At 38.6% G+C, this 23,361-nt stretch overlaps 1 protein-coding gene across 2 annotated transcripts in view; it reads right to left on the reverse strand.

Moving 5' to 3' along the window:
• Positions 1–1,116: 1,116 nt before the first annotated feature.
• Positions 1,117–23,361, reverse strand: part of CHCHD3 (coiled-coil-helix-coiled-coil-helix domain containing 3) — a 137,457-nt gene continuing 115,212 nt past the window's right edge. The window contains exons 5-6 of one of the 2 annotated variants that reach the window (XM_034672309.1): positions 2,253–2,267; positions 1,117–1,221 (exon numbers count right to left, since the gene is read on the reverse strand). In XM_034672309.1, coding sequence (XP_034528200.1) covers positions 1,132–1,221; positions 2,253–2,267 — 105 coding nt within the window. In that variant the 3' untranslated portion in view covers positions 1,117–1,131. The remainder of the gene's footprint in view (positions 1,222–2,252; positions 2,268–23,361) is intronic. The other variant, XM_034672312.1, reaches the window with a different exon arrangement.

Raw genomic sequence — 23,361 nt, forward strand, 5'->3', positions numbered from 1 at the left:
ACACGCCACACACAACCCTGCTTCAGGGCTCTGGCACTGGCTGGCTCCCCGTTACTGCAGACCTCTTACCAAATGCCACATATTAGGACCTCCCTCTCCACCAGACCCCCCACCTACACTCCAAGGCCCTGGGACTCCTTTTTCTCTGCTTTATTGCTCATCCATAGAATTGCAACCTGCTGTCCACTATATACATTTCAGATCCCTGAGGACAAAACTTTAGTTCATTTTCTTCACTAGCATATCTCCGGCACTCGCCCAAGGCCTAACATGTATTAGGTGCTTAAGTAGACACCTGTTCGATGAATGAAGAAATGACCCCTGCATGCAAGACGCACATACACTAGCAACATACAGACACTGGGGAACATATTTAATGTGTAAATAACTGTACTGAATGGGACTTAATATTGTATTTCTTATTTTATCTACTTTCTCATTAACATCTTACTCTAAACAAACCAAATTTTAGGGGTTTCCATCAAAGGGAAGAGAGACCTAGCTTTGTATGGCCCATGTGTGAAAGGATTCTAGACAAATCTACTTTACTGAACAGGGGCACTGATGAGGTGGCTCCAACTCCCAATCTTAAAACCCACAGTCTCCTTCTGTTTTAGCTTTAATTCCTGCTTTTGCATCTCTGTCAAACTCTAGGGCCGCCCAGAGGTAGTGACTCAACTCCTCCTCTTAACTCTTCTTCCTAAGTCCTACTATTCAACTCCTGCCCATTTCTCAGTCACAAAGGCAGTGAAACTGAGATTACACAAAGACAACATAGCCCTTAAAACACTTCCATTTCCATGAACCCACTCAAGTTTTGCCAACGTTAGGGAAAGTCGAGAGTAGCACTCTACTGTTTGACCTGGAAGCAGTGCAGTTTCTAAACATTTAGGGACAAAACACCTGGGGCAGTTGCAGAGTGGTAAATGCCTCATTGAACCAACAACACGACCATACCCCAAAACCACCAAACAAGAAATGACATCCCCTGTGAGAATGATCTACCTGATTGGCTTCTTCACTTCCTTGTAACTAGGAAAAGCAGCTATAGTTCTAATTATTGATGCTTAGATAAATATATGGGAAAGTTGCACATGTGGTTCTAGAAGAGAAATCAATGACAAGAAATAGTCATACCCTCTCCTCCAGTCTAGCCAGCTGCTCTTTGTAGAATGCATCCTGCTTCTTTATCACTCTATCTTTCTCTTCCAGCTGCTTAGCCTAAAAAAAGAAATGAAGAATACACTATATCAAGAAAAAGCAGCAACAGCAAAGCAAAAGTCAAGTATAAATTACATTAGAAATAAGTACACAAAGCTGAAGATTTTTGCAGTCTATTAGGTCTCTGCCATAGAACAATATTAATAAGATGATGATTGCTGTATTTAAATGTAAAGAAGAAGTCTACATTGTATTTTTTTTTTACTGTGACAGCTGTGTCCTACTTTGTCAAAAAATATCAGAATACAGCACAGACAGTTTTATTTAACTTCTTTTGAAGAGTAATTTCAAGGATTAATATTTTGTACAATAAAACTTAAATTTTATTCTGAGCATAAACCACATGGTTATTAACCTTTTTTCTTTTTCTGAACAACAAAATGCCTATATGACATTTTCTACATAAATCTTGTGTTTGAGAACCCTTAAATTACCCATTGAGACCTGCACCCAAGTACACGTTATTGGTCTATTTTCTTTTTTAGTTTAGTTCATTAGGGGCAAAAACCACTAAATGTTTGAATAATTAAAATGTAAATGTTTGAATAATTAAAAATTAATAGCAAGAAATAAAAATAGTTAAAGCAATTCTAAAACTCAATCATCCCATTTCTAATTTATAAGATTTTTTCAAAATTAAAAAAGGTAATAAAATTTTTTTGATACTTGAAAAATAATGATAAAGATAGTTACTTATCGATGTTTTTCAAGGTTAATTTAAAAATGCATTTTTCAAACTGTTGTATGTATCCTGATCATTACATTTAAGTGATCTTTATCTCTGAGAACAGACCTGCCTGTCTCATCCCAAGTTAGGAAAGTTTTTAATGTATTTTTGTTCAGTAAATGCTGAATACACACTTGACAAGTAATTTTAAGATATTCAACAAGTATGTATTTTGCATTCCCACCCTTGTGTCTTGCACCACATTTTTTTGCCAGGTGATCAAGGGTCACTTGGCTCAACCTTGTGTGAGGGTGACTTCCACACTCTGCTTTGTTTAATTGCTTAGTCATTGCTTGCTACTTACTTTGTCTTCCATGTCCTGCAGCATGTTAAAAACAAACAAAAGTTATTTAACAATAGAAGCAGTATTTTTTCCTAATGTCACAAGGAAATCTGATAGACAATATCTATCTAAAATGCAAACCAAAGGTGGCAATGGGGGGAAAAAATCAGAAAACTTCCTTAAGTTAGGACACAGATAAGTCACTGTACTGCTATAGTTTGAAGAGAAGATTTCAATGAAAAGTTCATGCTGCTTGAAAGCATATGAATAAATTTTAAAAGATACAATATTAAGATTACATTAAAATATATTCATATGCAAGTACATAATAATCTATGGCTCCTTGGTACAACATAGTAAAAACCTGACTAGCCTGTCGGGAACATAAAAGAAAAAGTAAACAAAGAATTTTTAACAAAGCAAAGTGTGAAGAAAATATGCATGACTATATGATCTACAGAGAAAAGATATTTCTAAATTCAACATATACGCCCAAAACAGAAATAAAGGAAATGTAAAAGAATAGATTTATGAGACCCTCCATTAAAAAAAAAATCATTAAACCAAGTGAATATGCAAATGACAAAAAGAGAGAAAGAAACCACAATATGTAACTGTGAGAGTTAAAGTTACTAAAATACAGAACACTTCAAAAAAAAAAAAGCCCTCTACCCCTCCCCGCAAAAAAGCCAAAAGAAAAATACGCAAATGACATACACTGGTAATTCGCACACAAAAATACAAATAATAAACAAATGGGGGAAAAAAACCAACCCTAAGAGAAATCAAAGAATGATAATTAAAATAATGACATACCATTATTCATCTACTAAACTGACAACAATGTAAAATAGTAATTAATAATGTGATACAGGAAAATAGGCTCTTCTATACATGACTGGTCAGAATGTAATTTGGTATAACCACTTTTTAAACCCATTTGACAAAATGTAACATTTTTAAAACACACATTCTCACTGAGATCTAAACTCTGTTTTTAGGACTTTTTTTAAGTAATTATGACTATATACAAAGATGTTCAAGGTAGGGTTGTTTAGGGGCGCCTGGGAGGCGCAGTCGTTAAGCGTCTGCCTTCGGCTCAGGGAGTGATCCCGGCGTTCTGGGATCGAGCCCCACATCAGGCTTCTCTGCTAGGAGCCTGCTTCTTCCTCTCCCACTCCCCCTGCTTGTGTTCCCTCTCTCGCTGGCTGTCTCTCTCTGTCAAATAAATAAAATCTTTAAAAAAAAATTTAAAAAGAGGGTTGTTTAGACTTGCAGGGATGCAACAACAAAAACCAATTTAATGATTAAATAAAAATATCCTCAAAATATACTAAGTAAGAAAAGGAACAGATTATAAATATAAAGGACAGTATAATCTCTTTCTTTTTAGGGAAAGAAAAAACCAGAAAGATACTCAACGAAATGTTAACAAAAGTTACAGCAGAATCGTAGGCTTATGCATGATTTCTAGTTATTCTTACTTCTTTATATTTTCCAAATTAAAAAAACAAAACAAAACATGTAGTTTGTAGTCAAAGGACACAGGAGGGAATTTTCTTCTTTTTTTTTTTTTAATAAGATATCTTAGTTCTTTTTTTTTTTTTAAAGATTTTATTTATTTATTTGACAGACAGAGAGCTAGCGAGAGAGGGAACACAAGCAGGGGGAGTGGGAGAGGAAGAAGCAGGCTCCCAGCGGAGCAGGAAGCCCGATGTGGGGCTCGATCCCAGGACTCCAGGATCACACCCTGAGCTGAAGGCAGACGCTTAACAACTAAGGCAGACGCTTAAAAACTGAGCCACCCAGGCACCCCAGGAGGGAATTTTCTGAGGCAAGAGAACTAGTCGGCTTGTTGCTAATGGTGGTTACACGATTGCATGCATTTGTCAAAACTCATAGAACTATATATCACAAAGAATGAATTTAACTATATAAATATCTTAAAGTGTATACAAATTGAGTACACTAAAATTCATGAAAATAACTACATATAAATATATGGATGGATGTGTGCATGTATCTTTGTTATTATTAATCTGCTTATCACGTGGCCAATTTTATTTTAGGCATTTAACCCTAGGAAATATTAAGAATAGCACACAAGGATTTAGATATAAGAAAATAAAACCAATGTTACTTAAAGCAACAAACAAGTGGGAACAATAGAAGTTTGTATAAATAAGATTTGGTCCAACAGGATATTGATTATAAAGATTTTAGTCCAGACATAATGACCATTTAGAGCCATTAAAAAATAATGTTTTAATAGAATAATTTTTTAAATCAAAATTTTACATGGGGGGGGACAGGTCATAAAATAGCACATACAGGAAATTCCTAATTTTGGTTAAGGAAGGAGCAGGGAGAGTTGAGTGCCTTGTGCCGAGATGTTAACAGTGGATATGATACGCATAGTGGGATATTTTTTCTTATTTGGACTGTTCTATACTTTCTAAATTTTCTAGAATGAACAATTACTATTTCTGTAATCAGAAAAATATTTCTTAAACATTAACATCACATACATGATTCCCTGACTATGAGATGGAAACATAGTATGAGATGGAAGCTCAAAGAGTGAGGAATTCAGTAATTCTATTAATAACCAAATTGTTTTAACAACTTGAACAATTATTGATAGCAAGGAAATTATCTTACCTACAAAATCCTTAATGTACCAGCACTTGATTCTCTCTCCCATTCAATGTATGACATTACCCACCATGGTTCTTAGAACACTTGCACTAAATGTTTTTTTTTTGTTCACATATAGTGCACAGTGAGACATTTTTCAAAACGCAAAGAAAAAGTAATAGGTATTCTATTATGGTCATTTAGAAAACACTCAAGAATTCAATACTACAAACATATTGTTTGCGCCTACTGAGGATTACATGCACCAAAAAATTTAATTTTGAGGAACAATGTAAATAAAGGATATAGAGTAATACCCTCATTCACTTTTCTAAAACGTAATCTTTGAAAAAATTTAAAGCAACGTGTGAAAAGATCAGATATGCACACTAAAAAGGAACTACCTCCAAAGACCCGAAACCACCAAGCTACAGCCTAACATCACAAATCTTTCCCTAGACAGCCAACAGAATCAATAGTTTGAGATCCACTGGGGAGAGTAACAAAGCAAGAAACACGGCCACAGCTCTTTAATGGCACATTGCTTTGAAACAGTTAATGTGATGCTGGGAGGGAAAGTCACACAATATGAATCCTGAAACTTAAATAAGCCTGGAATACATTGACTAAGCTAATGGCTGCCAAGGATGGAGAGTCACACTCAACTTACGAAAAAGCAGTAAACCAAGTGCAAGGAAATAAAACTTCTATGTAGAACTCTAACGGAGAGAGAATCCTTGTAAATGAACAAAAACAAAGAGGATTACAACATTACTTATTGTTATAGAACCATTTCTTAGAAAAAAAATGAATATAAAAAATTTTCCCTCATCTCTTGTTTACTATTCCTCTCACTGCAAGAAATGTGCACTGATTAGTTTTTAGATCCTGTTAGATTTGGGATAACATGATTGGGCTTGAAAACATGACGGAACTTAAGTGGATCATTATGGAAAACTAGAGCACCCCCATATGCAAGAGACAAAAAGAAAATATGGAAATCAAGTTTTCTTTAAGAAACCCAACACATAAATATTTCAATGTTTTAACTCCGTGTTGGTAGCTAGATTCAAAATGAAGTACCCATGTGTTAACTTCTTTAAGACTTGCTTCTTTTCAGAAAGGATTTGAAGGTGCTTATGACAAAGAATATAATAAAGTCAACAGACGTACAAACCGAGATTATGGATACGACATACGGTGCTAATAGGAACTTTACCTTCCCACGTACATTCCTAGGTAACTCTTCATAGCAAAAGCTTTTTGGCATAGTAGCTCAGCCTTCTTAGGCCTGGTTGCTCCTGAGGACTGAGGTGTGGCACAGGGTACATGGCCTGGAGAACCTGGTGACATCACAATCACCTAGCTCAGAGTTTGTACTGTAACCTTGGACATAGGCACTTTAAGGAAAGATTCTGGGCTACGGGAAAGCTTGTACACTTTAAATGACAAAGTTCCTTGAAATGCCAGTGTTCAATTTTAATAGCTCAGGGAAGAAAACAAGGCAGATACCTGCTCAATTTTCCGAGGATACTATGAAGCCAGAGATTACTATGGTTGAGAAAAGGCAACAACTGTAAATCACCCTAAATAGGAAATCCCTATAATGGTATTTCCTATCATTCCAAATCTTATAACAAATCTGAAAGACACGCACAACAGATAGACAGAGATTTAGTCTTTCACAGTGATATGGATAATCTGTGGCAAAGATCAATCTCTATCTCATGACTCACATAAGCAAATATGAGCAGGGGAAAGAGCTTTATTCCTTGTCAGAGCTACACAGAACACAAAATATATAAGAACCTCATAAAAGTTATGCTGACATAAAACAGAGACCTGAACGACCCAACGGGGCTGAACCATAAACTTGTAAGGTAACAATACATTTAGAGGCTGTAGAACATGATCACTGTGAATACCAATTAGCCGTAACAAAATAATTAAAGTAGCCATGTATTCAATTACCTGAATACTAGACTTTCGTTATAAAGGAGAAATTACATAGGGTTCACTGAGCCTTTATCAAGTGGCATTAATAAACAAAGAATCATAAAAGCACTGTTTTCCAAGCCACATGATAAGGTGACCTTCAAAAGGGTAACTCATCCAGGTGAACTTAAATGAGGCCCAACCTATTACCACCTTTAGCATGCTGTTCAATGACTACTTGGAGGCATAAGCTGTGAGCAAACCCCAGCTTGAAATGTTAAGCGACACTTATGTGCACAAACACAGCGAGGCCTGGCGTAAGCTGAATACAGACTGAGACTTAGCAATAGACTTCCTAAATCTGAAACTCCTATCCAAGACTCCAGGACTTGATCAATCCATTTGGTTCTGTGTTGTCTTCCCAAGAAGAGCTTCAGGAACTCTCCTCTTCATTTGACCTTTTTTCATGCTTATGACATACTGGAGACAGCCTACTGAATGCATCCTCTGCCACTTTGGGGCATATCCGCTTATTTTCTTGAAAAAAGCAAGCAGAGGCAGGCAAGTAGTTTTTGAAATTAAAATGTAAAGCCAACAATGAGTGAAAAGAAGACGTTGACATTAGGTACATAAATTTAGAACAGAAAGCGACCTAGTGTTGCTTTGCTATAAATTTTTCCAGAAGTTCTCTCCTATCATTTGTGCAGAACATGGTATTTGACAAAAGAAGTAAAATTAAGTGCTAGATGAAATCAGAAATGGTTTTACAAGCTTTCTTCTATAGCTTTAGAGAGGAAAAATAATTTTTTAACCATACATTCACTTCTCCAGTTTTCTACTTTAATTCAGAACTTACCATCACTATGACAGATAGAAGAAAATCCACTTGGTGAGGAGTCAGAAGACCCAGATACTCATTCCAACTCCGCTAAATCACCATGTGACCACACACAGACTCACCCCAGCCCCTACCCATGTTCTAAAACCCTTCTCTAATGTTATTTCCTTCACGTAGCTATTGCCAAGTCGTAACCCTGCTGCCTCTCCCACTTTTGCACCTAATAAAACTTTTCAACAGGTCTCTTATGGTAACCTGTTTTTTTAAAGATTTTTACTTTTAAGTAATCTCTACACCCAACGTGGGGGCTCGAACTCACAACTCCAAGATCAAGAGTTGCATGCTCCATTGACTGAGTCAGCCAGGCGCCCTTTACGGCACTTGATTTTGACTTCGCCTTGTATCATACATGTTTATCTACCCACGGTCCCTCTCTCAACTGTAAACTCTGAGACAGGAAGAGATTTACTCCTTTCTATCTGGATCTCTGGCTCAACCTAGGTCTGTAGCTTCCACAAAGGAAACACTCAGGACATGGCAACCCAAATGAAAAAAAGCACACGGAGGTAGTCTATAGGACGTACATAGACACAACTTCTGGGGAGCCAATCTGTCACAGCATCTGTGATTTACTTCAAAATAGAGAGTGTGATATTATGTGTCCATGTTCCGTAGGTTAAGCTCTGAACCAGGTGCTGCCAGCATGCTACTCAAGGACACATAATGTGGTAGCCATCAGCAAGTTTTCTTATTGGAAGCTCAAAATTGGAAGCTGAAAAAGTAGAGGTGGCTGCGACAAGGGCGTCACTCATGCATGCCTTGATCAATAATGATGTTTTGCTACTTAGCACAATGACGGTTGGAAATGAGATTTTATTAGTGAAAATGGTTCATTAACTAGCATGATAAATGTTAGATATAGGTTTTTTCCAGTTAGTAAAATGAAAATTCAAAAAGATATAAGGATTAGCTACCATAATGATACTCCTACATCTGCTATGTGACCAGTTACAAGACTATGAGAGGCTAAGACAACAAAGCATATAGCTCTAACTTTAGGGATGGTACCTTAGGCCTCATCACCTAACAGTCCTGTATCCAGCCACTGGTTGAGGACAGAGATTCTCACCTTTGGCACTACTGACATTTTGGGCCAGACCATTCTTTGTTGTGGAAAGCCGTCCTATGCACTGCAGAACGCTGAGGGGCATACCTGGCCTCTATGATGCCAACAGTACCACCCCAACCCTGAGCTGTGACAACCACAAATGCTTCCAGGCATTGCCAAAAAACTGCTCCAGTTGAGAACTATTGGTTTAAGAGGGTTGTTGGCTGTCTGAGGCCAATTATAAGCAGCCTCATCTGCCCCCAGTAACCCTCTTCTTGAAAAACAAACAAAAAAACACTTCAAAGAACAGACAACTGGGGCTTCACTAAGTTTTACTGAATGGGTTGCATGAATCATTTTGTACCTGCTTGTTAATAAAGTATTTTTCAATAAATGTCTGTTTGTATTATAGAGTCGAGCTAGAGTCTCACATTATAAACTGGTACGGTTGCCCTGCAAAGGTATAATGTATAAAAGCAACAAGAGCAGCTCACATACACGTAATGCATCACATCCCAGTGAGAGAGGAAACTGGAAATGTTAGTTCTTTATTTTTGAACTAAGTATAAAAAGCATAAAACAGGGGCGCCTGGGTGGCTTAGTCGTTAAGCGTCTGCCTTCAGCTCAGGGCGTGACCCCAGCGTTCTGGGATCGAGCCCCACATCAGGCCCTTCTGCTGGGAGCCTGCTTCTTCCTCTCTCACTCCCGCTGCTTGTGTTCCCTCTCTCGCTGGCTGTCTCTATCTCTGTCAAATAAATAAATAAAATATTTTTTTAAAAAAGCATAAAACAGGTATATAAGTTCTATCTTTTCTCTGGCTCCCTGCACAAACAGAATCAATGCCTATATAACCTCAGATTCTGAATTCACGTAACTGACGTTCAGTTCAGGCAGAATGGATATTCAGTTAACATGAAGTGGTACTAGTTCTTTAATATTGTTCTGTTTGGGTAATGACAACCCTACACCTGGTATTAAATATTTTATGTATCATTCCTGAGAATAGGCATATAATGATTCCATTATAATTTACAACTTTCAGTGTTACAGAGCAACATGAAATTTCAACATGAAAGGCACTGAACTATACCACCTCATCAGTTCAGTGTTGTATTTTCCATGCTCCCCCGTCCCAACACCCACTTAAGGAAAGAACAGCCATCACGATATCCAGCACATAAGAAACATTAAATAAATGCAGAATCGAAAGTGCTAGGGGTTCAGAGTCCTCAAATAAGCAGCTTTATCTTCTCTAATGAACACTCACTTAGCTACTACATGTTTATGAAAGACACAAGAGAATGTAGACACGCATCGAGTCTAAAAGAAAAGACAATCTGAAAAAAAAAAAAGTTCCAGAAGACCAAGTTCTACAAAGAAATGAGAACACGATGTCACAGAATCATTAGTAAGCTCAGAAACTTTAAGGATACGAAGGATCACTGAAAGAGGGGAAAAGTGGTTTATAAAAAGGGCCACCTTCAATAAAACTGTGTGATTATATGGACTCAGAACAGGAAGGGGCTTTTATTATCAAATTCAGCTGCAGAATAGATGGGCTTATAAACCACTGAATGTTACCATTACATGGAACAGCAGAGTGGTCTTACCTCTAGACCACAGCTGATAGGCTACAGAATGGAAAGGAGCAATAAGCACTGGGAATTACATAGCCGAAGGTGCAATTATACTAAAATGTCTCTCTTCTTATTCCATATTGTGGGGAGTAAGACTTCCATTTCCAAGCACTTATGTATAATCTTGTTTTACCATGGAGATTAAAACTCTCAGAAGCACTCTAACACAGAGATGCTAGCTCAACCCCATTACTTGTGCCAAGGCATTTGATGTCACTGATCTGACATATAAGTTGGACAACAACATACAGACAATTACGGCACAACTTCTGAGTTCCTTTTCTTTGTATTAACTTCTGTTTGTTCAATTTAAACTTAGATGTAATGTGTACACTATTAGGACCAATTGGCTGGAGTCAACCTCTCTTCTTAGAAACTATTTCACGTTCACAGCTTAGGGGGAAAAAAACAAAAAGACAAAAAAACCCACAAAAAACCCCAGAGACCTTCCAGCTCATGTATCACGAAGCAAGCAAGGCTCTACCAAGTTCCTTGTTGACTAAGGGAATCCTTAAGGTCAGGGACAGAGTTGGCTCTGGGACCCCTGTCTCTTGAGCAGTGCACTCCCCATTAACTCCGACTGTATTTTCCATTTTGGCTTGACATTAAGGGAAGACGATGTAAAAGTGACTAATCAAAAATTTGTAGTTATTTTCAACAGTACTCAACATAGAGAGATTTTCAACATTTGCTGTAATGGTTAATGCAGACTACTCTAAAAATGTCTTCAAAACCACCTATAGCCATGTCGGTTCTGGTCCGCGGGGATGCAGATGCTGAGACAGCATCAGAAGTACAAGAGAGGAAGGATAAAGGACAGACGGAGCAGCACTGGCAGAGAGAGCCTCAGACGATGCTCTAGGTCTGAGAGCTGGGTTGTGAGACCAGGACGGAAGGAGACAACGGTGTAGCTCTGAGAAAACCTGGCCAGGATGACAAGGAGCCTCAGAGCAAAGACATTCCAGTAGAGGAATCCTGCATCAGGCGAGATGGCCCAGCTCTAGAGCCCCTGCCATGTGCTACCAGCCTGGTGGGGGCGTGGTCTGGGGAGGCACCCTGCAGTGGGGTCCCAGCTTGTGGCAGCGTAAGCCTTGCGGCCAACTGCACCCTTCGCAGCAGCTTCTCTCCCAGACAGACAGCCCAAGGGCACACTCCCATGGCTGCCACAAAACTCTGACAATGACAACAAACTCTGAACAGGTCTTAAACCTCAGCTTCCAGTTCAAACAGAAAGTACACCAGCAAACAAGAACGAGGTTCTATCTGTTTGACTATATCAGTTCTCTTTGGAGCTGCTCCACGTTAGGCAGGCCAGGCTGAGTAAATCCAACTGGACCTATGGAATACAATTTGATCCAGAAATCCTGTGTAGCGGAAAAGCAACGAAACAGGCATCAGACAGTTAAAGCTTTAATTCCAGTTTGGCTGTTAACTTACTATCCTGGGCAAGTTCCTTAACCTTTTGGGTCCTGTTTCCTTTTTTGTAAAATTAAGGGGATGAGCTAGATAATATTCAAGATCCCTGTAACATTCACCTTTTATGCAGTACACTTACCACAACATTTCTCCTATTACTCAATTTGAATCTACTCTACAGCTAGGCCAGAGGAAATTCAATGAATGCGTATGTTCCGCTGCCAAATTGCTAGCATGCCACAAACACACATTAAACAACATTTGGAAATGACTGTGTGTATGACACCTGGTTGCCAGGGACAGACGCTGCATGGCAGCAGTGACACTCCCTCCCTGCCTGACTTGGCATCGGTGGTAGGTGTGCGGCTACTGGAGGAGTGACAGGGCTCTCTGTCTCAGCAATATTCACCGGGCTGCTTCTTGAACCTGACGCTACCTGTCAGATTCAAATGGGTAAGACTGACGGTAAAATGGGCCACTTTCTAAAACAAGTTCAATCCACTGGTGCTAACCAAATCACACTAGCGCTTGTTTTCTACAAAAAAAAAAAAAAGTTCAGAAAATAAAGGGGCATCTTTATCTCACTTATAGGCTTTAAAGAGGGTGGTACAGTATAATCACATCACATGCACATTCAGCTTATGCAAATCCAACTACTTATTGAAGGGGGGAGAGAGGAATTTAAGTGGAGCACGGGATTCTACCCACTATCGGGAAGCCTGGGACTGCCGTACTCCCGGCCTCTTTCATTTCCTGACCAGTGAATGGAATTCTAGTTGTTCAAGATAATATAGTTTTCATTCACAAATCCTTAAATAAAGGCCAACATTTCATCTTGGGCTCAACTAAAGAAGCCTGGCGACCTAATAACAGAAGAAAAATAGCATGGCTGGACTCTTAAGAATAAATTGGAACACAAGAAATCTTTGCCTCATACACAGGTATTGTTTTGGGGGGGCGTTTTGTTTTTGTTTTTTAGTTTTACTGACTTGTAATTGACAAATAATATTCACATGCTGATTTAAAAACTAAATCCTTAAGATGTGACTCCACTGTATTCCAAGAAAAATTGGAACTGGGAAAGTATTAGAAGGACAAAAATATTTTTAAAACATTCCTCAGCAATGGCCAATGATAATGAAAGAATGGAGTACCTGACCCTTCATTTCATCCCACTTTTACCCCAACCTAATAGGGAGGAGGTTTTTAAAAACCTTTAGCCTCAATATAAAACCTCCAACTTACAGGGCTACATGAGACATGAGATCATGGCAACAACGGATGATTAAACTCAAGCTTGAACAAAGCAAAAATGGAAAGAAGTCTTAGAGAGGAGGAATGAAAAGAAGAGAATGCACCCAAACCATGACTCATCCAAATGGAAAGTACACCAGATATAATGTAAATAAGCCACTTCTATTCGTGGATCAAGATGGTTGAAGAGGGATGAGAAGGCAGACATCATCTGCTCCTGGGGTGGGGAGGGCCACACTGAATCAGACCTCTGCTCATTCCCTGAGTGTGGCTTGCTTAGATTTAGCACTGTCCTCATCCCTATTTGTACACTGGTGTAGAAGGACCATCTTGAAGCAGAAAATTCTGGATTCTCAAATCCCAGAATTCCCTGGCACACTGGGTAGTGCCTTTCATCAAAGGTTTGCTGAACAAGGGACTCAGGCATGGACATAACCAAAACATCAACTCACAATTCTTAACATCTTTGATCTATTTTAAGGACCTAAAACTACATAATCACTTTAGAAAGCCTCACTCCACAGCAATGTGAAGTAAGGAGTATGGTTTTATACCTAATTTTGTTCATTTTTTTAAAAAGATTTATGTACTTATTTTGAGAGAAAGAGAAGAGAGCGTGCAAGAGCAGTGGACGGACATGTGCAGGGATTGAACTCATGACCCTGAGATCATGACTTGAGCCAAAATCAAGAGTCAAACACTTAACTGACTAAGCCACCAATGTGCCCCCCCCACACTTTTCTTTCTTTCTTTCTTTCTTTCTTTCTTTCTTTCTTTCTTTCTTTCTTTCTTTCTTTCTTTCCATTTAAGGAAACAGTTACAGACAAGAGACTTGCCTAAAATTCACAGCTGGAATAGCTGTCTCGNTTTCTTTCTTTCTTTCTTTCTTTCTTCTTTCTTTCTTTCTTTCTTTCTTTCTTTCTTTCTTTCTTTTTTTACATTTAAGGAAACAGTTACAGACAAGAGACTTGCCTAAAATTCACAGCTGGAATAGCTGTCTCATGAAAACAGAATTTCTGACTCTTTCCACTACAGCTCACCAGGCAGACATTTCTCTAGGTTTGGACCCAAGAATGAAAAGCAACCTCATGATTTTGACTTGGTTTTCCCTGCTGGGAAGTCAGAATATTATTAACTATTTGACATGATACCCTGCCTGCCTTATATTTATGGCTATCTTATTATATGTTATCTTTCTGGCTTAAAAATCATCCTCCTGTGAGTGTGATTTTCATTCACCCATCATTTGATCAGATGCCAGAAAGCTCCTAGCAACTGTTCAGATTGAGAAACTAAGTGATCAGATTCCAGCCCCAAGGAGAGTGACCACCACCCTCAAGCCTTTAAACCAAATGCAAGTAAAAAGGATGAACTTAATGACAAACTGTGAATGACATTTGATGCCGTATTTATCAGCTATCAAAAATACACAGTCAAAAACAGGAAGGATCATATACATTTGAAGCAGGAACATGCCTCAGAAACCCTTGTCTTCAGATGTTAAAGATCTAATCCTGGGACAGCTCTACTCACATAAGATCATAAACCTACTTAGTCATGGGTTAAGAATAGAATACAGGTTATCTTGACTCACATTTTAAAGATGATATATTAAACAATATCTAAAAAAAAAAAACCTGCCTGTGAATAAGAAAAAGAATCCAAAAATAAAAATCCTTGCTGTTCCAAACGTAACATCACTGCTCCCCCCACAACCCCCTACGATGCACGTGCACATTAAAAAGCATGCATTTGCATGGGTGATCATCTACGGAGCTTCTAGTGGTGTTTATGATCTGGGAGGAGCACTGCAGAAGTGGACAAAGATATTACAGACCACAAACCGAAAGAGCTACGTGAAAATAGTCACTGAAAGTAACAGATATGTACGTTAAGCGTAAATAGCACCATGTATAAGTCATTTGGTATGTAAAAGAAATATTCTGCTGAAAGCTCTGGCTTGGTTCTTTAAAATTTTACAATATTAGCCAGATATTCTGTTTTTTTGAATGTTGAATGTCTTGTGATCCTTGCCATTTGTCACCTAGCACAGAATATTACAGGCTACAGTAAAGAATTAGCGTTTTTTTTTTAACTGAACTAAAAAGGCAGCCTGTTTGCTCTGAAAAATGGCTACCACCTGCTATTAATCTGAAGCTGAAAACAAGCAGTGTAATGACATTTAGCAAGTTAACACCCCCTCCCCTACTTTCCTCAAAGAAGATCAAAAGTGACATTTCATAATCTTCTCAAAAATTTTACAAAAGTTCTGAGATATGGACTTATATTTTACTAATAATAAACTGCAAATGACATATGAGATTATTAAAACCAGATACTGTGCCCCTGCAGGGTGACAAGCCTGGTTTAAACACTGAAGGAATTCCCTCCCAAGTCACCTTATTTTTTTCCTTTATTCCTTTTGCCTGGTGTCAGATGAATACAAGCAGTAATGATGACATGATCAAGGAAGAGTTGACAACTGGTTGAATATTTGTAAAAAGACTGTTTAACTGGTCTTTGCAACACGCTGTATTTTGTCCTACTGGAGATTTCTGTCTCCTGAGGTAGCCTGTATCCTCAAGAGCTGCAATGTACCATAAAGCTGTTAATTTATGTATTCTCCAAATAGTTCCTGGAACACATTGGAGAACTTTTCCAATTTGCGTGGTAGAAAAACCCAGCCACCAACTTACTCACCTCTAACTAAGCATATAACCGTGATCAAAGCAGACTACGCAATTCTTGACACTCCATAAATGACTCTGGGGCACTGTGAACATGTCCCTTCCTGGGCCAAACCCTATACACCTGCAAACATGCTAAGTTAAATGTTAAAGTAATTTACCTATCTGAACAAAATCAACTTAATATATCAACTCATTTACCCAACAAGCACTCATGAAACCTATTTTATGAAGACCCTCCAACACTGGACCAGATACTGTAGAACAGAATAGCCAAAGCATCTCACTGACCATAAACCACACCCCTAAAGCTCTAATTTGCATAGAACTATAAAACCAGGAACAATCCATTCTTTTCTGCGAGCAATGTGCTTTTCAAGAATTTACAAACTAGGGGTGGAGGGCAGTGCATGGGTTGTATAAACAAACAACCATAATAAAAGATAATATATGATAAGGGCAGGGAGTACTGCAAAGAAAATAAAGGATTCAATCAGCTGGACTGAACTTGAAGGCTCGATGAGTAGGATTTAGATGGGCAGAGATGGAGTCAAAGGCCAATGCAAGAAAGGGGACAGTAATCAAAGGTACAGAGGAGAGAAGACAGGAGGCCTAGGCACATACTGCAGCTGAAGAGGGAATTACAGTAGGAGGGTCAGAAAGTAAGTGGGGACTAGTCTGCAGGAAGATGGAACTGTCTGGCTAAGAGGTCCGGACTTCATCCTGTAGGCCATGGGGGGCCTCTAAAGGTTTTTGAGTGCGATGAAAACAGTATTTTAGGAAGATTAATCTTGGTGTATAGGATGGATTAGAAAGAGGGGAGAATGCCAGTGGGGAAACCATTAAGGGGGCTGTTGAAAGGATCCAGGTGTGAGATAATAGAGGCCTACATGTGCTGAATGGCAGTTATGTTTCCACCAGCACTTTCTAAATACCATCTAAAGTAAATATTTAAATTCCAGTGAGAGGACAGTGCACAACTGAAAGAACAAACCATTCACCGAAACACGGGGGGGACATGCAAGGATTACTGTCAGCCATGCCATGGAAAATCTCCACATAGAAACAGCCACTGAAACCATGTGATTTGGAGATAGGCCACTGATGCATTTGATGTCAAACACAACATTCTAAAATAAAATTAACTGGAGAGGAAAATATAATTAATGAAAGAGGATGAAAATTGGGACATGTCATCATGAGCTATTAGGCATTATTTTCTTTAAACAGCGGGGGCAGTCGCAGGTTGAAAATCTGGTATTGAAGAGAATTATGCCGCCATCCTCTTTCTCTATGTCCAGCTCAACACAAGTACCAATGCCCTTCCATCAGGAAGTTCAAATTTGCTACAGTCTAACACTAAATTATAAGTCCTTTCTCCTAAACAAAAGACTACTATATAAAACCTATTACCTTAGAAAAATCATGACGGTTCTAGATAAATTTTAAAATACTCTTATTTTAATATTTCCTCAGATTTTTCACTGACTTGTTTAGTATGCCACTTTTAAAATATGAGTCAAGGAAACCTGTATTCCATTCTTAACTTGTGATTTAACTAGCTTTCTGATCTTAAAAGCATCCTTTAATATCTCAGGACCTCTCAGGTTTCTAAGGTATGGTCGAAAAGTTAAAACTCTAGACCCTTCATCAGTGAATTTCAATAGATGGTTAAGATGCCCTAATAAGTGGGTCGGAAGCATAAGCCTTTGTCCTGTGTGCTGGGTCCAGGACACGCTTGCTCCTTTAGGTTTCCGTGGACAATTTAACAAAACAGAAGACGAACCAAAGGGATAGATCCCTGAACTCAAGAGTCTGCAGAAAGACACTTCTAATAATAGAGATTAATAAAAAACTCATAGTTGTATAGCACTTAGGAGTTTATAAAGTTCTTTCATATTTATTACATCATTTAATTCTCAAAACAATGCTAGGACTAAATTAAATTCTCCAAGCTATGCCTGGAGTGCTGCATAGCACAAAGCTAGTAAAATAAACCCTGAGAAAATTATCACTCCAATTTTACAGTAGAGCACACTGGGGGTCACAGAAGTGAGAAGAAATGGCCAAGCCACACGGCCAATAAATGGTCAAGATGTTTGTTATCTACAACTCTCATTATTACACAAGTATCTGTATCACCTTCTCTACAAAGCCACGCCCAGGCTCTACCCACCATTCCCTTTTATGAACTCCCTGGCGCCTGCAGCCTGAGCACCAATTCATTCAGTGATAGTTATGAAAAAAAAGTCCATGTATGAGGCATCGTACAGTGTTGTTGCTTAGGGGTTTACTAGTCAGATTTCTGCAGAGAAACAGAACCAATAGGATACATGGAGAGATATATATAAGAGGAGACTATTATAGGAATTGGCTTGCATAGCATGGAAGCCAAGAAGTCCCACAATCTGCCTTCTGCCAACTGGAGAACCAGGAAAGCTGGTTGGGTAATTCAGCCTGAATCTGAAAGTCCAAGAACCAGAGGAGCTGAGGACATTAACAACCAGGCTGAGGCCAAAGGTATGAGAACCAGGTGGTATGAAAAACAGGGTGGAGCCACTGGTCTAAGTCCCGGAGTCCAAAGGCCCAAGAACCAGGAGCTACAATTATGCCAGTCAACCCAGAAAAGGCTTCACCATCGAGGTCAACATTGAGATGGGTCCTCGAGGCTGAGTAGCTATTCATCCACCATACAAGAGAAAGGGCAGTTCAGGTTCAGAATGCAGGAAGCCTAAAGGTAAAAAAGCAGGCTGCGTTCAAGGACTGGTACCACATGTGAGTACCTGAACTGCTTCCTCTAAACTGTCTATGCCCAAAAAACCCAAATACACAAGACTTCGAACAAGGGAGGTCTACAACACAACGCTTTCTTGCCACATCGTGCCCAGGCAGAACAAGTGTGAAGAATCAGGCCCACTGGGACTGAGGCCGGTAGCACAGGGAAGGGGAGAAAGTCTTTAAAGACAGGCTGAAAGATAACTGAGAACGATGTGACATCACTGTGACCTGCTTGGAAGCAACTACAAAATGAGATCACACTGATGAGCAGCAAACCAAGCCAAATGGGTACCGGTGAGCAATGTATTTAGAATGATATTTGGATGAAAACCAGGGCTATAAATACCCAAAAGCTCTCTAACTTCTGATTAATTTAGGATATAGAAGCCAACCAAAGAAAGGAGTTCTGCATGTCTGTTTTGTTGTACATTGCAGAAATGATATTACAACGTCAACCATCTAGACCTGGGCATACAACTGTGTTCATCCAAAGCGTTCCCAAAATTAGTATGATTATATGTATAATCAATCGGAAACAGATTTCTCCACAGAACAGGTAAAAAAAAAAATGATTAAACTTAAAAAGTATGATCTATTTGTTGTGATAAATACCTCCTCGATTTCAACGAAGTACAAACATACTTTCCTTTTCCAGACCACAGCCTTCAAAGTTCTAACCAGTGAGCCTGAAAGTGGAAGTAAGGGGTGCAGCGATGGCAAACCAGCACACCCTACCTGAAAGAGACGTGTGTGAGTGTGTGCTGGGTGAGGGGACAGGGACCCTAAAATTCTATACAGTCCGATTACTTAAATACATCAATTTAGAAACAATGGGACGAAAAGTTTACTAATGAAGCTAAAATAGAGAAGAGAAAGATAAATTCAGCAAGGACACTCTGAAGTCCTATAGATACCACAAGCTTGGAGGGCATCCGTTGGGAGAGAGCAGCAAGGAACCAAAGCAGAGGTAAGCAAGCGTGACTTCAGGTAAGACAGGTGATCGAGCATGGAGACAATTCTGACAAAGCTTTAACTCTGATCAAGCCACGCTTAGCAGGCAAAAGCACGGGTCGGGAAGCCTGAGAAAGTGCCGGAACTGGCATGTTGAGGGCAGGTGGGGACAACTTTTATTGCTCCCTCTTTCTCTTTCCTCCGGCGTTTTGTTTTGGACTCTTTGCCATAATCTTTCCCTCCCTTATTTATCCATCTTTCCACTTACCAAGAATTTCTTCCTTCTCTAGTCTCTCTTCATTGCTCATTTCTTCTTCCTCACTTTTTTCTTGCCCTTAAGTGGGCGAAAACGTATGTGATGCCTTAGTTTGTTGCAGTTTTCAAGTTCAAAAGAGGTCAAATTGAGTATGTCATACTCTTGACTCTAAAAACCCAGAAGCATTAGTCTCACCCCCGGCGTCCTATTTCTTCTGGCTGGATTCCTTTTTCTTTTTTTTTTTTCCTCCAGATAATTAGTAGAAAAAAAATTTAGAGAAAAAAAATCCCCTATTCCTGATTTAGCAAATACATTCTTAGTTCTCTTTATCTTTGCTCATATGAATGCCTCCCCAAACTTTTCATTACTTCTCTAATTTTTAACTTTGTGAGCATGGGGAACAGTATCACTGGCACATGTGAAATTGTGATGCTTTGTGTGAGTTATAAAAAACTAATTTTTCACAGAGAGCAAAATGTTTTTCCCTGGTAAGTCAAAGTTATTAGCATTGCCATTCTGGACTCTCACACGACGGAATTAACACCTACGGAGGACAGGCCAGTGAATTCCTGAGACCCCTCCTGAACCTAGATTTCCAAATGTTTCTTGTCTACTAATCATCTATTTTTCTAATTATTTCCCAATGATCTAGTTAAACAATACTTCTCATCCCTTAATTTCATATACTTCTCATTTTTAAATCCACTCTCTTCTTCCACTCTTCATTCTAACCAGTTTATTGCTGTCTGGGTCTACGATTCAAGTGCTCTTTCAGAGAATTTAGAAATAATAACTAAACCACTCAGTGGAAAAAGATATAAACTGATAAAAGTGAAACTTTGTTGAACAGCCTCTTTTTCTCTAAATACATTGCTCCATATCACCATTCTTTATTTTCCCCCGAATGAAAAGAACATTGTAGGAAATTATTTACAATAAAGTCTAAGTATATAATTTATTTTGAGTGCATTCAAATGGTACAGGCTGCATCCAAGTTTATGATTCTGCTGTTGTTTAAAAAGAAAAGAGTAAAATCAATATATATAACTGGAGAACTCTATACTTGGTTGGCTAGTTTATTATTCTGAATCTGGACAGAATCTAAAAGTGTTCTATACAATCCCACAGAGAAGATTAACCAATAGACTTTCCTTCTACCAGAACTAGTTCCTGTCTTTTAAACTAAATCCCTCCTGCTGAAATTGAATCCTTAAAAAAATTAATCCTCTACTCAGATGTAGCTAGAAAAGTGCCAGTCGTAATCTTCCATATCACATTCTACACATACTAGCAGAAGGTAATCCCCTCAACCTTCTCCTCTTTTAACTAAATATCTGTGTTATATAGCTAAACATTTTTTCATCCAGCTCTTCAACTGCAATGTGGAGCTTTTCTGTGTGTTACTCAAACTCTACACCCCTCTCTGGTTATTTAAATTCTGTGAACGTTGATTTCTTCATCTAAGAAATGAAGCTAGTGACATCTGCCCTATTTCATCTCTTGTAAGAATCAAATTAAATCACATATGTAAAGGCATTTTTAAGAAGTTAAAAACAACATACTCATTCCAAGTAGGTATGTGAGCAAACAAATGAGAAAAGAGGACCAGAATGAAGAAAAGACATATGAATAACACAGTTAAAATTTAAGTCAAGCTTTGTCTTTCCTGCACTCACTAAAGCTAATTCACTCTGTGACAACTTCCAGTTTTGATTCTAATAAGGACTAGCTTAGAAAATCCTAACAAGTTAAGGCCTTACCGACTGCTGCGTTCAAAAAGATCTATTGCAAAAATCCTGAGTTGGTTGCTGGATGGGCGATGGTATAGTTAAGGAGACAAAAACACTGAATCTCAAAAATCTAGCATTTACTAGCTTTAGGATCTTGGAAAAATTACACAGGCTATCTAAGCCTTAGATTCTCCAACACCAAAATGAGGACAATAATCAGATGCTCCATAATTGGGCTCTGGAAGGATTAAGTAAGAGACTTTATTATTATAAAGTTCTGGCACAGGGAGCCATACATTTGGGAAACAATACAATCAAGACCAGTAAATGATACACTTAAAACACAAAGTGAAATACAAAAGTTACCTAGGTACTTTATACATTAAGTTGTAATAAAACATCTAAATACAAATTCTTTGCCGGTTGTCTGAAATAAGAATGAGTGCTTTTCCTTGAGTATGGCTCTACTGAGTTCCCTATAATCTTTATAATGGATTATCAATAATTTCAATTGGTTTTCTTAAAGATGAGTGAAGACTAAAGGACCCTTATAGAGCAATCAGCATGCAGGATCCATCTTGATTTCCACCCCCCAATCTTTCCCACAGTTCTCCCACCCATACCCATACCTAATTCAATAGCAAGTTTTCAGTAAATCACATTTATGAGTCTTTCCAAAGCATTCACCTTATTTTTCATATAACAGCAAGAGATGACATGACACTTCATTAATTTATGCAATAACGACGCCTAACATAAATAGGCTTGTAAACAAACATGACTGACTTCTGGTAAGCATCCAACTTATCAGGTAAGAAATGCACAGGAATGTCAGAAAGTCTACTAGCAATGGGCACCAATGAGCCATGGACATCACAAAGTATATTTCATGAGGGAATGGAAGTAGTTTAACCTACCAGGTGGATTCTGGGAAGGTCAGATAAGAGTTATACTATAGCTGATTCATCACCACTGCCTTTGCTTTCACTCTAATCCCATATACCTAGGTTTGCTCCTGAAAGATCCCACGTAAATTATTTACCCTTCTTTGACCACATGATCCCTAAAACAATTGATCTAACCCCCTCCAGAAAGCTATAAAACAAACTTTCAAGTTGACCAAACCCAGTCACAAGATTTCAAGATTAGTCTGAAGTGATTTTAGCTTGCACTAGGGACAGGGAAATACCCAGGGATATTAAACACAAAGCATTCGACTAATTGGCTAACCTTAGAATGAGAGCACTTTTTTGCACAGTAAGATGTGTGTGGCCCTGTGTACACTATTGGGTGAGCAGAGATGTCTTGCTCCAGCTTCGACAAATTGTGTTCTAAATGCAACCCAAACTGTTAACTCCAAAGAATTAGCCTTTAAAAACTGGTACTTCTCAAAGACTTACAGCTACAATCTGATGTGTCACACAAGGATGAAGAGTATGACAAGTAATATAACCCTACTAATGAAGTATTGAAGATTGTGACTGATTCACTTCTTACACAAACCACAGAAGACTCAAGATTATCCCTGTGATAAGCTGCTCTCATTCCCTGGGATTCTGGATTGTTTTTTAAGTGAGAGAGAAAGGGGTAGAGCTACGGGTAGAACACTGGAAATGCACATCATCATCACCTTCCTCTATCCCTTTACTTACAATGTGGGTAATCCACAGAGCACTGCTGCACTTATGAATATACAAAGAGCAAGAATTGTTGTTCTACCACTGAGGTCAGTAAACTATAGCCCAAGGGCCAAATCTTGCCCACCACTTGTTTTGGAAATAAAGTTTTATTGAAAGATAGCCCCATCCATTCATTTACGTGTTTGTTCACGGATGCTTTCATGCTGCAATGCCAGAGTTACATAGTTGCAAGAGAAACTGTATGGCCTGTAAAGCTTAAAATA

This window comes from Ailuropoda melanoleuca, chromosome 1, assembly GCF_002007445.2.
Source record: "Ailuropoda melanoleuca isolate Jingjing chromosome 1, ASM200744v2, whole genome shotgun sequence".
NCBI lineage: Eukaryota > Metazoa > Chordata > Mammalia > Carnivora > Ursidae > Ailuropoda > Ailuropoda melanoleuca.